The following is an 18,535-nucleotide window of genomic DNA, read 5'->3' on the forward strand; positions in this document are numbered from 1 at the left end:
ATGCAAATGTCCTGAAATTCTTCCACACACACACACATAAAAAAAAAACGCCGCCATATTTGGCAGCATTTTTTTTTTCCAAATTCACCACTTGAAATGTTTTCATTCGAAAACAAACGAGGCTTCCGCTTCACTGAGGCTCTTATTTTGAAGGCCCCAAACCGGAAACACTCCCATTGACCAGCGTAGGTAACTTTCTTCTCCTCTGCAGTTCGTTCGCGAGCCGGAGCCATGGTCTCTCGCAGGCTGCCTGTGGACGTCGCCGCGGCTGGACGCGGCGCTCTGCGGATCCCGCGGTCGCCCCGCCTCCCGTCCGCACAGTAGACCCCGCGAGCCCCGTAGGGAGCGATGCAGGCCGCCGAGCGCTCTGCGTGAGGGCTGAACAAGGGCGGACCGCCGCCAGACGCTCATTGTCTGCGCTTGGAGACCCTCGCTTCTTCAAACACACACACACACACACATACACACACACATACAAACATTTATTACTTTTGTAGATATTCCCCGAGGATGGAGCGCAATGGGAATATCTGCGAGGACGATCCTCTGTGCGCTGAGGAGGAGGAAGAAGTCGATCCCAGGATCCAGGTGAGAGATGGGAAAGTTTTTGCTGGAACATTCTTGTGAATAATTTATTGATTTATTTATTATTCGCTGAATCCATGTTTCTCTTTGGACACACAGTTGGTAACTTGACTCAACAGAAGCGTCGCCTCCATTCTGATTCTAACGGTCTTTGTCCCTGCGTGTCTTCTTGTAAACAGGGAGAGCTGGAGAAGCTGAACCAGTCCACGGATGACATCAACCGGCTGGAGAGCGAGCTGGAGGTAGGAAACACCACAGTAAAAGGAAGACATCAGCACTGGGTCTCTCCTGCCGGGGCAACAACAGCGCAGCCCTCCAGCTTGAGATGTTTTCATTTAAACCCAGGAGCTTCAGGTCGTTCTGAAGACTTTCCTCCCTCGTTTTGCCACTTTAAAACCAGAAACACCAGCACGTCCACGTCCTTCCTGTATAGTTAAGTGGAAGGAAAACAACAGCTGGGTTTCAAAACATAAAACAAATAATGTAGGCTATTAGATCTTCTGTGTCAATATTTAGTTTTAGGGTCGTTATAGCATGTTTGTGCTTTGATTTGAAACCTTCTGTTGCAGCTTGGGCTTTAAGCATTTAGGGCTGTAGTCCAGCTTCCAGTTTTCCTGTTTTCAAACACATCATGATTCTGCCACCACCGTGTTCCACAGTGGGAATGATGTGTTCAGGGTCAAGCGCAGTGCTACTTTTCTCTGCATTTATAAATCAAACACGGTTTGGCTCAGTCAGTTCACTGAATTTAACAGGGGTTTTTTAAATTTAAAACATATAATGCATTTTATTTTTCATATAGTTTTGCAGTTTTACATTATTACTATGCACTGTCGTGTTGGTCTATTATAGAAAACTCCAGTAAAATGAAAAAAAAAGTTTGTGGTTTTAATATGGCAAAATCACATGAAAGCTTTTGCTAGGTGCTGGACGCTTTCCTTAGCAACTGTGTTTTGGCTTTGAAACGGTTCAAGAGCCTCAGAAAGATGGAAAATTCTGGCCTCTTTCTGTAGAAAAAAAAACACAAAAAAAACATGGAACAACTGCTTAATAGCACCTCTGTGGCAACTTAGAGACCGGCCCTTGCTCTCGCCAGTGAACTGCAACTCCCTTCCCCTGATTGTGAAGGCAGAATGAAACGCTTTTAAAGAGAAAGAAAGCTGTAAACCCTAAAAAGATCGATTGTTTGTCGACGGGATTTTTTTTTTTTTTTTATTGCTCTGGCTTGCGTTCAGATACAACCTATACATTCCAGAGCGAGGCCGCAGGTTTTCTTATCCTAAAAGTAGGCCTCTTCTGCTTCTCATTAAGAGAGGGTGGGAGTAGCCTCCTTTTTTTTTTTTTAGACTTTCTGTTTCCTGCTCTGTAATACGAAAAGAAAAGATTTTCTCTTCATTTGTAGTGCACCAAGAATCCCGTGTTTCTGAATGACGACTTGCAGCTGCGACATTTAGCGACGTCCTGAGGCCAAACGCTCAGCAGCCAGGCTGCTTCCCTGCACTGCCAGCTCATGATTAAGGAAGATGTGCTGTAGATTTACAGGATTTGGGGAGGAAAAAAAATTAAAAAAATCAGGCAGTGAAGTTAAATCCTTGCTCAAACTGTGTGCGACTCTGCTGACACAGTTATAAAGCTCTCTTTTTGCTCCCACAAGCAGAACTCTGTGTGTGTGCGTGCGTGTGTGTGTGTGTGTGTGTGTGTGTGTGTGTGTGTGTGTGTGTGTGTGTGTGTGTGTGTGTGTGTGTGTGTGTGCTACAGGGAGGATAATAAATACTAAAACCCTGGTAGAAATGTGTAAAATCAATTCATCATGTTTTTTGGACCAGAGTAGCCTCATGTTGAATAAAAATGAAAACAATCCAACCTTTATTGGATTGTTTTTTTTCATTGTCGTCGAGTTATTTTGCTGCTGACTGGGCCTTGTGTTTCGATGAACCACTCAATGAAAAACCCCGAAGAGTCCGCGATGTCATCTTAAGATCTTACACCTGATATAGACACTTAGCGACACCAAGATAAGCTTTTGTTAGCCATTTCCTGTTTCAGAAGATCAAAACAAAGTAAATATTCTCTTTTCTCTCTCACTTTTAAGAATGGATTAGCGATTAGGGTGATGTTGTATTTATACCCCAACGGAACTGGTATTTGTGTGAGACTAAGAGAACAGACACTCTGATCAACTTGAAAAGATAGCTTGAAGAAAATGCTTCTATTTTATATGATTTATAGAAATTATTATGTTATGTTGGTGTAGTAGTTGGCTACAAGAGCTGCGTTGCCATTACCATTGTGTTTTGTCAACCACATTTTTCCGCCAATGTCGGGGGAAAAAAAACACAAATTCGCGATTAAATACGAAACACAATTAGAATCACACGCGAATAAGTTTGTTACTGTTAAAATTCATTAAAAAACATTCCATGCTATGATCCCCCAACTGCTTCCTGCCGCCAACGTCTTTGTCTTCTTGCGAAATAAACCGATTTTGATTTTGCCAAGACAACCAGCGCATGCCATCATTAAAACTTTATTGAAAACCAAGAGATTTTTCACAATTGCAACGTTTACCTAATTCATTGTCGAACCTCACTTATTTTCAAAATGTCAAATTGAGCAATTATATGGTCAGTGGAAATGCAGCTATTGTTGCCTCGCCGCAAAAAGTCTGGAGTTTGAATCCCAGGTGTTTGTATGTTCTCCTAATTCAAGCATGGGTTCTTTCTGGGTACTCTAGATTCGCCTCACAGTCCAAAAACCTTACTGCTAGCAAGGGGTGCACTGAAAAATTGGGTTTGATTTCACAAGATCAGCAATTGATCACATGTGCAAAATCAACCACCGTCTCCATTCTCTCTGCCCAGAATGACGGCTAACTGACGGACCCGCCAACCGGGTCGTGTATGCTGATGCGCAGTTAACAATAGTTACTGCACTGTTGCCAATTTAGAAAATTTGTCGCTATAATTAACACACAAAAAAAATCGGTATCAGCCAAAATTGGAATCGGCAGATCAGGCTTTTTTTTAAATTGGTGATCAGCTTACTAACTGGAATCGGTTCCTCCGAAATGCTCGGTGTCCCGAACCCTGCAAGGATACAATTGGGTACACATTATGGATACATACATGGTTGCTATATGTTCCAATAATTATGCCATCAGTGATTTTGTTTTTCAACATGAGATTGTTGCTGTAGATACAGCTGTACACAGGACTTACCTCCTGGATTCAAAAGCTGCATCATTATCTCAGTACAGGAATGGCTTGTCAGGAAGTGCTGTGATGTCACAGGAAATGCGCTTCCTGCGACACCCTCTCCGTTTTCCTTCGTTAACCTCTCATTTGCTGCTCGGTCAGCTTGATGAACAGGATGCAGGTGTTGCCTTTTTGTGCCCAGCTTCTCCAAATTACAGCCTCCACAGGCCACCAGAGGCCTGTGGAGGCTCTGGTGGCCGCATCTCACACAGAGGCAGCATCTCACACACACACACCCACACGCACGCACACACACTCTGATATGCAAACAGGTAGCAAATTACCTTTCAGTTACATGGAAATGCAAATCTTGGAATACACAGCATTCGTTCAGGTTTCCGCTCACGCATTACCCTCACTGAAGCTCTGAGGATACCAGAGGATTAAGTGTTTCAGTTTTTAAAATTCTTCACACACATTGCTGACGGGTCATGAATGAAGGCAGTTCAATCCAGTAACCTGACTCTCTCTTCTCTCTGTGGTCATGGTTTTTATTCGTCACAATGAAAAATAGCATGAGTGTTTCTGCACAAGAGACTGTCTGACTCTAGAAAGTAGAAAAATGTTGACACAGCCCCAGACTGCCACAGAGGCTGTGGTTACTGAAGGAGTTTTAGCTTTGGTTTGGAGCGTGCAACCTAAAAAAGAAGGTCAGGAATGCAGATTCCAGATGCCTGCACTGTTCTTATATTTCGTCTCTGCAAAATTACACACAAGACTTCATTTTTGCACAATGAAGTTCTAAATTGTGGTGAATATTGTAGTCTCTAATGAAGGTTTTCCACATGCAAGGGCTGAGTGATTTGAGGTCACCATGTCCCCATAACAGTCGCCAGATGATTTCAACATGTCAACTTATAGCATTAATTTCTGAGACAATTTATCATCCAGTCGTTTTTTATTGTGACAGGCCTAACTATGAATTATAAGGGATAATACCGGATTACAGAACCCGAGTAACTCTCTGGAATCTCATATTACCTCATATATTACCACTTAGCAAAGAGTTGACAGATCATAGTCGATGTTCAGCCAATCTGAAAAATTGCAGAATCTGATGAAGATAATTACTGGCTATTGATGTTGCACAATACCTTTGCTTGTAATCATGGCATTGAATCTTATTGGGTAGCACTTAAAGGGTTAGCGACACAAAGCTCAGCCCTGAGGAAATCCTATAGCGAAGATCCCCTGAAGAAGAAATGTGGCAGTTGTAAGCCACTCCCTTTTGATTCAGCAATCCCAGCAACATGATCTCTAACCTCACAATGGCCTACCAGTTTATTGTGAAGCTATAATCAGAAAGTGGGAGTTAAGTTGAAAACCTGGTCAGAAGGGACCCCAGATGTCATCAAATCAGTCACTTGGGTGCAACTCATTTCTTTTTGGAAGATGATTTTCAGCATCGGTTCACCAATTAGACTCTTCTATATTTCATATTTTATGCTACTTATAACTGTAATAGATTTTAGTTTCAGACTTACGATTTTAGATGTGTGTGGGCACATATTTCTCGAATCAAGTGATATTTTGGGGTTTTAAATAAAACATTTTCAGTATCCGTGTAGGTAAAATCACACTTAGTGCTTGCAGTTTAAATGCGTGTGACAAACACCCCAGGAGAGATTCACGATAATTAAATGTCTTGGAGATAAAGATCTCCATTATCATAAGGGAAACATTGGAACATTTTCTGAGTTGGAGTTGCGCGTTTGTTAATACAGCAGTGAAATCTTGATTTATAAAAAGCATAACAGAGGCCAACTTCAATCATGACCTAATCATGACCCTTGCCTGGTTTCTGCTTTTGATTAAAAAGTACCTGACCACTCAGCAGACAATGTTTATCATACAGTATTTGATAAGCTTATGTATGCTGCCTTCTTCATGTCGTCACATGTGCAGGATTTCCGCCAAAGGTTCCGAGCAGTCCTGGTGGAAGCGACAGTGAAGCTGGACGAAGTGTTGAAGAAAATCGGACGGGCTGTGGACGACTCCAAACCTTACTGGGAGGCCCGCAAAGTGGCAAGACGGGTACACGTCCACACACTCCCGCACACACACACAGGGTACAGTCAAGCTGAATTGAATGAAGCTGACAGACACTGACAGCGAGTTTACTGAGGATTACTGACAAGTTTAAAGCACTCTACTTATGTCTACTTAAAGGGAGCCATCAGATGAGGGCTATTTTTGCTTCCTTGAGCTAACATAGCATAAGTATACATTTACAAACTACTGGTAGACTTGCAACAATTCATGTTCTTGCTCATTTTCTCTTACAGTTTTTTTTTAGTGCTTCCTGCACTGCTGCAGGTGGGTAGAACAACTTCCCGTGTGGTTTAAAACCCAAACTTTGCTTTTCTCCTCTCCAGAATACTTTACCAGCTAATCTTTAAAGCTAATGTTGATGTTTCAGTCTGATTGGATACAACCAGAATTGTGGAATCCATCACCTCGTTGTCTTGGCCAAGAAATTGGAATCTTATGAGTCAGATTTCAGACGGCTGACATTTGTGTGTCATAGCTGTGCTGAAATAGACTCGAGGATTTTGTTGTGTGGGTGTGTGTGTGTGTGTGTGTGTTCTTGCTTGAGTCTGTTTGTAAGCTCATGAGCTAATACTAATGTGAGCACTATTAGTTCTGATGTCAGTACGTGAGGGATAAACTGGGAGGATTTGGATGGTGATGGGACTCGTACTCACGTGACAAAATCCATCTTTAGGCGTTTAAGTTTAAATATATATATATATATATATATATATATATATATATATATATATATATATATATATATATATATATATATATATATATATATATATATATATATATATATATATATATATATATATATATATATATATATATATATTTGTTTGTGTGTTTATACTTGTTTTAATGATTTGTACCAGCAAGGTCCTACTAACAGAAAACCAATGGGGTTTATGGGGACCGAAGCCAGATCTTAATTCAGCTGACCCCGACTATAAAGGGTCAATGTTTGGGTTTGGTATCAATGTAGCTGGTAAATAGACCAAAGCCAATGAAGGCCTGAAGTCAAACAGGAAAATTGTGTGGGTATGATTTATGGATAATATATGACCCATTTCCAAAGGATTCAGATATGTCCTCACTGACCCTACCACAAAAAATGTCAACAGTGGTTCCCCGACCCCCTTTCATCTGCTAATCTCATCCCCCATGTTAACCCCCTTACATTCCAGCAGACTGAGCCTGAGGGGGGGAGTGTAGGTATTTGCCCAGTCCGCTCTATCTTTTGTCCTTTCCACCCAGCATTCTCCTGAGTCTCACTGGCTGTCAGTGCGAATGTCTCTGCCCTCACTTGCAACCCTCACCCACCTTCATCCACTTGTGCCAACCCCACCCTTTGTCCCCAGACTCTATTGGAAGCAACAAACAGGACACACGTCTGGAGGTGCTAGGCTAGATGGAAAAAAACTGAAATGAATCAGCTTGAGAGTGACACACCAGACATGAGAAGCATGTAGGGTGGGATGAGTGGTCATGGAAAAATGTCACAAGGTTACAATGTGTTGGTTTTACAGAGCAAATATTCTTTTGAAAAGCACCAAACATTAATGCTATTATGAAATCCCTACAGATGTTGGAGCCAATTTACCTTTAACTCAAGGTAAATTGAGTTCATATTTTATGAACTATAAACTTATTTTTTTTAAAGAAAATAAACATGTGTAGTACATAACGATTATTTTAGTAATTGATTAGTCTGTCAATTCTGATCATTAATAGTTTGATCTGGGAAAAATTTGCCACATTCTTCAGATTTTTTGTTTAACCTCAAACTTATTTTATACAATATTAGAATATTAGAAATGCAAATAAATAATTAAATTACTTTTTAAAATAAGAAAACAAATGGAAATTATTTTTATAGAAAGTTGAAACAGCGCGGCTTTTTTTTGAGGCTGACTTCTCCAGTTAACAATAAATAAATTACAAAATTATTTCACAATTATTTCAATAACTTTCATCAGATTTTCTCTTTTTAGCACATCATTTTGAAGTGAAAGATAAATTGTTTTCCCAGTTTCTTTAAGTATAAGGGGAAAATGTGGTATGCATTTGCAGCCCATTGAGTCAGAACCATGTGGAACCGTCTGTCACACGAGCTTCTGAATTATGTCTCTACCAGCTTTGCTCAACTAGAGACTGAAATTTTTGCACATTGTGGGATGGAGCGTGTCCATGTTTACTTCTTTTTGCGAGAGCAGAGAAGGGAGGAAGAACATATTTAGCAAGTTTGGTTATAGACCACAGCCTGGGTTGTTTCGGAGGCAGCAAGGAAAAGACACCAATCTTGTCAGAGAAAAAGATCCGACTTAGCCTTGATCTTCACTTTGACATAAAAACAGCAAAGATGGACGGAGCTTCAGAGTCTTAGTTCATCTTCTCTGTGTGCCATGCAGTTTCACCTCATCAAATATCCATCACCCTCCGTCTGTTGTCCTCTTTTACACCCTGGGAAATGGGTCATGCAGAGAGAAAAAGGCAAAGGATTAAAGGATTCCTTTTTGTAGTTGCACTTCTCATAATAATAATTATTATTCATTTTAAAAAGTGCCAGCTTTTGCCTTTTTCATAATAAATAAAACCAGAATGTATCATTCTGTGATCATTTTTGTGTCCTATCCCCAATTTAGTTTTCTTCCTTCACCTCATTTCACTGTATTTTGACTCCCATGTAACACTATCCCCTGTTTTTGTTCACAGAGGTCTTCTTGGGTAGAATAGTTAGTCAGTCAGTCAACTCACTTTAATGAGAAGCAACCCCACCCACGTATCCGGATGCTTCTTTGTTTACACAACACAAGGGTTGCGGAAGCTTTTACCTTTTCTGCTCTTGACAAATGATTTTTCCAGATGTAGGAAACAAGAAAAAATACTCTTTAGAGAATATAACTTTGCACAGATCTTCTGCTGCCCCTCCTTCTTCTTCCTGGAGAATTTAAGTGTGTTCTTGGCCGTGGCTTCTATGCTAATCTTCTTGTTCCTAAGCTGTTCTCCATAAGTTTTTATCTTACGGCGTTGTGCCTCTGGTAACAACATGATGGCAAAGTCTAAGTAGGAGATGGTTCTGGAAGCTTACCGCACCTGCTAGGTCGGACATCCTGAAGCTTTATTTATTACAGAACCAGTCTCTTATTTTACCATTAACAGTTATTTTGCATTTTTTGCCAAAAATAATATCTGTGCAGAATCCTTTGGCCCTAAATGTAGGATGTACGAGTGAGAGTGACTAGAGACATAAATAATTGACAGTGATCAACTGAACAAGCTCTGAGCTACAGTGGTTATAAAAAATGGGTTTGTTTCAGGTGAGTTTCTTCATACATATGTACAACAAAAGACACTGTAAAGCACTTTAAGGCTCAGATTCAAGAACTTTACAACAACTATCAAACATGGTGGTGGCAGTGTCATGATCTGGAGATGCTTGCGTCTTCATGATCTATAGAACGTAAAGGATGCTCTATAGAACATTCTCCTATATATAAGTCAAATATCAAATTAAAGTTTAAACCTTAATTTACATTTAAAATTTTGATTAAATTTTTAAACCTACCTCCATTTAAAATGTAGGTCTATAGTTTTTAAAACCCTAATTTAGGTTTAAAACTTAAGTTGAAATTTTAAACCTAAATTTAAACAAGAACAAATAAAATTTGAAGGCCACAATTAAAAAATAAAATGGATGAGTATCAATAATGCTAAAAAAAGCTAAAAATGTAGCACTCAAGCTAATCTTGAAGAAAACCTTTGCAATTTATAATAAAATAATTTAAAACATAAATAATACAATAATAATGAGTACTCATGTATGTATGTATAATCATTTTGTTACATATTCCTTATTCTTAAAATGCTGAATATAACATCTGAATATGTGAAATAAAATCTATTGTTTACAACCGTAAGTCTGTAGCTAAAGCTGCAATAATAATCTTGAAATTGACTGAGATGCTTTCACGGTGTCTCTTGTTTCCAGGTTTTGCATTCTAGCTTTATTTTCATTTACAGTTCAGTTTGGTCTTTACTGTTATTCCACACCAAAGTAATAAATTCAAAAGTAGAGCATGATAGGAAAAGTAACACCCATTCTGAAAAGAGGAATCTTTCCTAAATGTTCTGAAGTCGCTGCCAAATCACTTTTGTCATTTTTCCATTTTCAACGTTAGATTTTAAACGCACAACTTAGCAAAAATTATTTTTACCTCATGCAAAGTCGTCTAATCCAATAGTTTCCGTAACAGAATCACGATGACCTTTTAGCTTATTCATCTGACGCGAGTGGGTCCAGATATGTACTGTTGGCGATAATCTCCCTATTGACTGCGGCAGTGGGCAAGCAGAGGCCACTGACAGCATGTCAGAGCCCCTCAGAGACAAAGTGTCTGTTTGTCTGCTGGATCAAGGCTCGCTTGTCTTTCTGAATGAGTGTGTGTGCTGTGGTAAATCCTCTTAGCTTCTCCATAGCTGTCAAAAGAAATCCTCCATGGATCCTTCAAAGCATGCACAGAAATGACAAACATGCTCTCCACAGGAGCAGGAGAAGAATGCTCTATATGGAGAAACATTTTCATATCTATATCACTTACAAACTTGTAACAACCTGCTATTTTGGTTTTTTTTTTATGCATACCAAGAGTGACTTTACAGTACGGAGTCCATGCAGCGGTTTGGGTCAGGAAAAGTGATGGGAATGAGCTGGATTCCTGTAAACATTGTGGAGCGTGTTTTTCCCCAGAAGTGGTTCCCAGCATGCTAAAAACGATTAAAGTTGCTTTTTTTTCCCCCTGGGTCTTTTTATATCCGACCAGCTAAAAGAGGTTTTATGAGCAGCAGACATTAATGTTTCTGTAGGCTCAAGCTGAACTGCTTCTCCTTTGGTCTCCTTCAATATAAACTTGAATGCATGTTGTCTGGATTTTATTTGATAGACTAACGGAAAGAAGAGTGCAGCTTTTAGTGGAAGAAAAAAATAATATTTGGCTTTAAATTCTTAATTTTTTTTAATGCAAATGTGGGATGCGTTCGTATTCATCCACTATGGAATTAATACCTTGTTGTAGAGTGGGCATTTATCCTATCGTATTGCATCATTTATCATTTATTGCGATAAATTTATTATTATAGGAGTTTTGATTTACCGTTCTCATGATATATTTCAAGTAATGATGTTTTAAATCACCTCAAACTGTCTGTATTGTTTGGATGGTTTCTGTTACTATTTGTTTCCACTGTTGTTTCATTGCGTGTATCAATAAATTACAAAATATAATTAAATGTAGCTACAGTGAGCAATTTAGTGACACAAATAATATTTTTTATGAGACTGGTGTCAAGAGGAAGCACATTGCATTGTTTTTCAAGAGCAGCATTTGTGTTTGTGGAGCTGTGATTAATGTGCCATTCAGTCATTTAAAGTTAACTCCACAGGAAGTGATAAATAATTCTTATTGTCAGTTTTATCGTTATCACAATAACACTATAAAATATTGTGATCAAACTTTAAGTCCGTATCGCCGACCCCTACTTTGTAGTAGCACCTTTTTCTACGATGCCATCTGTCGTACTTACCTAAAAGTAATTCAGTAACATGATAACGTGGAAATGCTCATATGCACCATACAGCTGCTCTGGAGTACATAAAAGAAGTTTTATTTATATGAGATTCTAATCCATCTTTAAGTTGAAACTACAGCTCTTGCTGAAATATGTGCAGGTCTAAGCTAAATAGTATCACTGAGAGGGACCAGTGGTGTCCACAGCTTAAAAACATTTCTCACCAAGTTTATTGGTAGAAAGAAAGAAAAGAAAAAGACAATAAATTATGCATATAAAAAATACTGAGCTCACTTTAGTTTATTTTGCAATTGACTGATCTATTGCGTAACTTCCTGTTTTGGTGCCACAGGCCCAGGTCGAAGCCCAAAAAGCCACCCAAGAATTCCAGCGGGCGATGGAGATCCTGCGGGCAGCGAAGGAGACCATCGCCCTGGCTGAGGAGAAGCTCCTGGAGGAGGACACCCGTCAGTTTGACTCTGCCTGGCAGGAAATGCTCAACCACGCCACCCAGAGAGTAAGTATGCCCGTAAAGAGGGTCCATCCTAACATTCTGCTGAAGCGCATCTATTAACAGTTCCCTGTCTGGATTTGGTTTTCAGGTGATGGAGGCGGAGCAGGCGAGAACGCGGAGCGAAGCCGAGCACAAAAAGACAGCAGCCAACTACAACTCCAGCATCGGCCACATGAAGCAGATCGAGAAGAAGCTGAAGCGCTCCATAAACAAATCCAGGTCAGCGCTTCCATTAGGATTCGCTGGAAATGACACGCGCAGGTTTTGCCACCCCTCCTCGGGCCTCTTTGGTGTTATGCAACCGCGCTGAAAAAGAGAGAGCTCTGTAAGCGTCACCTGATGCACTCCAGATGTTCCATGTGTTGATTGGACAGCTTTGGGTTGTGCTCCCTTTTAGAGAGCCAAGGAATGTGACTTTTTAACAGAAGACTGTTTTTTTTTTCTTCTGACAGTTTTCCCCCCCTCTCAACCTTGTCTCTCTTTCGCTTCCTTTGCAGACCGTACTTCGAACTGAAAGCTAAATATTATCTACAGCTTGAGGTATGTCTGTAAAAAGCTTGTAGATTTTAGGTGAACTATTGCAACATTGTTATTTATTAGCAATGCATTTATTGTGTTTATGTACATGTATGCATACTCAAGAGTTGATGGAAAGAGCACGTTATGACTTTCTTTAAAACTGTCTTTGAAGATCAGAGTTTAAATCCTACGTAAATCTCAAGTTTTGAGATTAAATCTAAATTCACTGGTCACTAAAACGCCAATAATCCTGCAGGAAAATGCTAAGATGGTGTTCTATAGATATACATTACAACGGAGAATCCAACCAATAACATACATTTTTTATCAGACTAATGTAGTTATGGTTCTAAATTAACTACATTAATTTAGTTACCTGACATCCAGAATGCTGTTTTTTTTTAAAGTACCTGTGTGAAAATCCTGCAGAAAGCTGTTTATTTCACCAAGTCTCATTCCCACCATAAGCAATGATGAGTTGTCTGGCCCCACAAAAATGTCCAAATAGCTTTGGGTTCTTTTTGTTTGTTTTATTTATGTGGGAAAAATCCCGATGAAATCTCAAAGCAACAGGTAGGGGAGGGGAGTGGGCCACCACTAGTTAAAACCACACTCTGTTAAAACATAGCAAAGTGTCTCTCATGTATACTATTGTGATCCAAGCTTGAGCCTTCAGAGCCACATAAAGATGGTTACAAAGTCGGCCTTCTATCACCTGAAGAACATTTCCTGGATTCGAGGACTGATGTCTCAGCAGGATCTGTAGAAACTCATTCATGAGTTTATCTTTAGCTGCATTGATTACTGCAACAGTATCTTCACAGGTCTGCCGAAAAAAATAAAATAAATCAATCCTCCAGCTGGAGTGTGGATAAACCAGGAAGCTACAGAACAACACACCAGTTTGAAAGTCCCGACATCGGCTCCCTGTTGCTCAGAGACTTTAAAATACTGCTGCTAGTTTATAAACCACTGAATGGCTAAAAGAAGCAGCATTTATTTATAATGCTCCACTTATAATGTGGAACAAACTTCAGAAAACTGCCGAAACCTTAAGCTCCTTTTGACCAAATTGTGTGTTTATAGTGTCCTTTGATTAATAACAACTTGAACATTCATGAATATATTTAATGTGCATTTGTTTGATTATTTTGATAATGGCATTTGACAAAGTTGACTGTGCATTGCTTCTGGTGTAATTTGTCACTCTTGTGTCTTTCCGGTGTACAGCGCTCTGAACTGCCTCGTTACTGAAATGTGCGACACGAATAAACTTGACTCCAGTTTTTTGCCTGATCTTTGACTCTGGGCTTTTCACAGCAACTGAAGCAGCATGTTGACGACCGTCAGACCAAGCTCGTGCTCGCTAAGTCCGAGTACCGCGCAGCGCTACGCAGCCTGGAGAGCATCTCGGAGGAAATCCACGCGCACCGGCGCTCCCACGCCATGGGAACCAGGGAGCGAGGCGTCGGCGCCGAGGTCGACGAAGGTCATGACGACATCGCCAACTTCAAGATGGAGTCAGACGGCCTGTCTAGTAAGTGTTTGAAAATGTCCCTCTTTCGCCCCTTTTTGTCAATCCATGTTTTGCGTTTTTTGTTGGTGCACCTTCGTGGCCTGCATGTTTAATGGTGTGTGTGTGTGTGTTTATTTCAGTGGTGTCAGTTTCAGTTGATGAAGAGGGCAGTCGCAGCTCAGAGGAGGAGGAAGACACCCGCACCACCTCCTTGTGCCGAACGACGCCCTCCTCGCCTTCTTCTTCGTACTCCCGTCCCTCCACCTCTGCCTCCACTCCCATGAGCATGCCCTGCTCCTCCGGCTACCCTCCTTTCTCCTTCCTCGCCGCTTCCTCCTCCTCTTCCTCCTCACCTTGTCCTGAAGGTCTGGAGTCAGAGGCCCTCTGCGCCTCTCACGGCCCAGACCTGGCGTGCAGTTCCGGTCATGTCTCACCTGTCCTGGGCCCTCGCAGTCAGTGCAGTGGAGCTTCCTCTCCAGACTGCGATCAGGAGAGAGGTGTGTAGTAGAATAACAGCACATGAAATATTACATTATGGCATCAAATGTAGGAAATGATTTCCTAACCCCACATGTTTCTGTCGTTTACTGGGCATTTTCCATTTACGCACTTTCAGTCTAGAGACTGAAAGTCTCCAGTAATAAGTTGCTCAAAACAGCTTCATTTTGGTTTGAAAGGACTGGATTTATACGTTTTGAAAACCATTTTTCTTACAAAGCCCCTGCAAAGACTGAAATGCATTTTTTTTATTTGGAAAACCATGCATCAGTTTCCTTCCACTCAGTGATTCTGTGCTGCTTCGTGTTGGTGTATCAGACACATTGAATGCAGAATTTAAAAAAAACAAACATTCAGTGACTGTGAACAGTACTCTGCAGACAGTTGGCCTTCCCCGCCTCCAGCAGGTAAATTCTGAACCAGTTTTTCCTCTTCCCTCTGCATTGCAGGCGACAGAGCGGAGGGAGCCGAGGCCTCTTTAGAGGGCGGCCTCAGCAAGCTCGCCTTGACCGCCTCCCGAAACCCCGGCGAGTCCGAGGACGAGGAAGATCCGCATTACATCAACCCTGAACTTACCTCCCCCAGCTCCGCCGCCTCCGTTCTGCTCCTGAACGGCGTCTAATGAACGTCACTCGGGACTCACCGACAGCGGGACGCTGAAGTGGGACTGAAAGAGACAGCGAGAGCTGAAGCTGCTCTCCTGCATGACTCCCCGTCTCAGTGTTGTGTACACATCAGTGTTGACGGTGTGTTTACCATCGTTATACCCTCGTCGAGGATTTTCTCGAGCCGCGTGGACATGATAAACATCAGCGGGTGGAGATCGGACAGCGAGTGGGTTTCTGTCATGTTGGTGTTATCAAAGGGCATTAAAGGTTTCAACCTGAAACTCTTGCGGTTTCCTGTTGGATTGACTTTCTTTGCCCCACGTTTGCAAAGAGACCTTCATTCTAGGCATGCATGCCATAACACGGAGATGTAGATTTCCTTTTAGATGTTCTAATGCTATGCAGTGATGTGTCCAACCTAATCCTTACTGTAACCAGAGATCGGCTTTGTGCCACCCGAGGATACGGACGGGACAGAATCGAGCCGCCATTTATTTTTCGGTCTCCATGTTGAAAAGTGGATGGCGTGGAGTTTTTTGGAGCGATGGGAAGGAAGCAACTGGAAGAAACTGAGCACTAACGAGACTTACAGCTTGACCTAACCCTTTAGCCTTTAGCTACATAAACAGTCTTCCATCCGGACTTGTGAAAGAGTGAGTGAATGTGTTACTGAGTGCAAAGTTCAGAGAGGATTCTGAGGTTTCTCTGCGTGGCTGAGTGAATGATTTAGTTTGTTGTTGTAGTTTTTGACTGTGTGTGTTGTGTGTTTCGAACAATTGTTCAGCTATTACCCCGTTGTAGAGATATTCTATATTTATACTCATGTATTCTTGTATATGAAACATGTTTTGTGGTTACTATTGTTAGTGTTTAGCACAAGATAAGCATTAAACTTGGGATTTGTGTAACTTTTCAATGAGTGGAAATTGTTCTTCTGCAGCATTTCTGTAAAGATCAGGAATTACTGACCTTTATCGTTTCATACAAAGCATGTCCAATGTTTTGTCTTCACGTGCGCAAAGTCTGCTCACATTTCAAATCCACAGTTCTAACTCTTAACTTGTTGCTCAATCAATGACTGAGGGCGACATTTCTCTTCATTTTTTTTCTCCTAATGTAAGACAAAGTTCAATTGCGTTTTGTATGTTGTGGCGTTTCCCACTTCTTCAGAATATTTTGAGGCAAAAACACATCGCCGCATTTTCTCTCATCACACACTGTATATTCTGTATATTCCTGGTATTTTATGCAACAGACAAACAGTGCAGAGTAACAGAGTTGTGAGCAAATGATAACAAAAGGAAATAACTGGTATGTGTTTTGCATCTAAGTAAAATCCAGCGCAACCAATTGCCTTCAAAAGTCGGCTATCGCAAAACAGAAGTCGTTGCCTGCGTGTAGTTTGACGAAGGCCTCAGAGGCAGAGCATTAGTTAAGTTGGAGCTTTACATAGACAAAGGAGCATCCCAGCCATGTCAGAGGAACTTCTAACATGGTTAGGGGAGATAGATCCCACCGTTTGGACGTCTCAAGAAGCTTTGTTCACTCCTGTCATCTGAAAGTGAGAGGCAGGGTCATTCAGCTACACTCACAGGCTGGAAAGGAGGACAACCACCAGCCTCGAGGAGCTCAGGTGGGACAATACGATGACCGGACAACGATTAATTGTGAACTTCACAAATCTGGTCTTTCTGGAGGAATGGCAAGAAGGAATGTTTCCAAAGTTTTCCAAAAACCATGCGGGAGATGCAACAAATTCTCTTCTTGAGTGGGGCATGGAGGTGGCCTGAATTTATAAGAAAATGGACAGATGGTCCAGTCCAAGTCTAAACCTACATCTAGTTGACACATTGTAGTGAGACCTTTTCTGCCTCAGACTATTTTCTGTTGTTTTCGTTGGACACAAAGCAGGAAATTCATTTTTCCACTCAAATTTTCATAACCCAAGAAAACAGGCAAGCCTCTGAGTTCTGAGTGTGGTAGAGTTGACACTTCTGTGTCAATGTAGTGACTGAAAACTCTAAATATCGATTTTCCCATTTCAAATCAACACCTAGATGTAGAAGTTCAGAAGCCTTAGATTAATTCTGCTTCCTTCTCGCTTCTCAGAAAAATCCATTTTGTTAGTTCCGAAAGTAAACATGACAGTTCATAAACTGTAAGGCACTAGATGCAGTAGAAAGTGATCCTTTGTGTACAAGAGGAAGATCTTTGTGTTTAAACACACCGATCTGATTTAGAGGAGGTGAAAATGTGTTCCTGTTTGTCTTTGGGGTTTGGTTTCTTTGGGGAAAGGTCTTGCGTAAGAACTCGGAGTTTGAGTCATCAGATTACACTCTGAGAACTTTCAGTGCTCTCATGACATTCACTGAACCGCCCCATAATTAGCAGCAGATACAAGCAAACAGTTGTTTACTGGCAGATTTCTTGACTTTGTGAGTTTTCAGACTCAAACATGAGCTTGCACTCTGAAGAGAACATTTATCTGCACCGTTTTCCGCCACTGTTCCACAAAACATGGCTTACTGTCAGTCCCAGTTGTTCACACCGTCACCTCATGACTTCGCTGAGGGCAACCAGACACCCACTTGACCGAGTTAAATGCAGAATAGCGTCTGTCGTGCTCCAGTGCCACACCGTTCTGACTGCAGGCAGCTGCTGTTCACTTACATCAGAGAATCGAGATTTTCAATATCTGAATAACCCTGGACTCAGATCATGAGGAGCATATTTCCAATTATGTGTGGCCATGTCCTGTAATATACTGACATCTAGCGTTGATATTGTATAATGGATTTGTGATGATGCACACAAAGTGAATACAAGTAGAGTTTTAAAAGATACATCAAACTTATTGTTTCCCCCCCTCAGTCTGTGTATTTGTTGCTAACAGAGATTACAGTCATATAAGACTATTGTAACATTCCTCATATAAAACATACAGCACCCATTAAAGCTAATTTATGTTATGTCACAAATAGTGGAAAATTACGCAACTATTGAAGCATATAATTAAAAAAAATAAAATAAAGACAAAGAATTAAAATACTTTCATGTATTTTATTTGGATTTTATTTCCGGCTTCATTATCCATTAGATTTTTTTTCCCTGGAATATTTGAAATGTATTGAAATCAGTTTTTACATTTATTCTGTTACAAGAGAACAATAGTAATGCTTTCAAATTTGAGACTTGAGTGCATAGTGTTACTCGGCATTTGGCAAAACAAAACTACACCAATTTTGCTTAGCTGGAAGTGTATTTTAACAAAAACTATTGTTGTTGTCTTGCTGGAAGCCTCTAACAGCTTTTCTTTCAAAATCCCTTTCATTGGCTCCCTATATCTTCTGGGGGAAAAAAAGTATGATGCCACCACCACCATGTTTAACCATGGGGTGGAGTATGTTGATTTCAGGTGAATGGTCAAGTCTTG

At 40.8% G+C, this 18,535-nt stretch overlaps 1 protein-coding gene across 1 annotated transcript; it reads left to right on the forward strand.

Annotated features, from left to right (window-relative positions):
* Nucleotides 1-161: 161 nt before the first annotated feature.
* LOC129376362 (SH3 domain-binding protein 5-like) lies at nucleotides 162-16,018 on the forward strand. The gene is made up of 9 exons (XM_055055976.1): nucleotides 162-588; nucleotides 765-827; nucleotides 5,745-5,873; nucleotides 11,800-11,964; nucleotides 12,050-12,180; nucleotides 12,459-12,501; nucleotides 13,801-14,017; nucleotides 14,137-14,493; nucleotides 14,944-16,018. Exons 1-9 carry the CDS (start codon nucleotides 511-513, stop codon nucleotides 15,114-15,116), a joined length of 1,356 nt encoding a protein of 451 aa, XP_054911951.1. The 5' UTR covers nucleotides 162-510; the 3' UTR covers nucleotides 15,117-16,018.
* The last annotated feature ends 2,517 nt before the right edge of the window (nucleotides 16,019-18,535 follow it).

The sequence above is a fragment of the Poeciliopsis prolifica genome, unplaced genomic scaffold (genome assembly GCF_027474105.1).
Source record: "Poeciliopsis prolifica strain line A6 unplaced genomic scaffold, Auburn_PproV2 SCAFFOLD043, whole genome shotgun sequence".
NCBI lineage: Eukaryota > Metazoa > Chordata > Actinopteri > Cyprinodontiformes > Poeciliidae > Poeciliopsis > Poeciliopsis prolifica.

What these genes read in the sequence shown, in the direction of transcription:
- LOC129376362 (XM_055055976.1), top strand. Translation starts at nt 511, where the DNA reads ATGGAGCGCAATGGGAATATCTGCGAGGACGATCCTCTGTGCGCTGAG. An exon ending in CCCGCAAAGTGGCAAGACGG is followed by an intron (nt 5,874 to 11,799) that starts GTACACGTCCAC and finishes TTGGTGCCACAG; the next exon opens with GCCCAGGTCGAAGCCCAAAA. An exon ending in AATATTATCTACAGCTTGAG is followed by an intron (nt 12,502 to 13,800) that starts GTATGTCTGTAA and finishes GGCTTTTCACAG; the next exon opens with CAACTGAAGCAGCATGTTGA.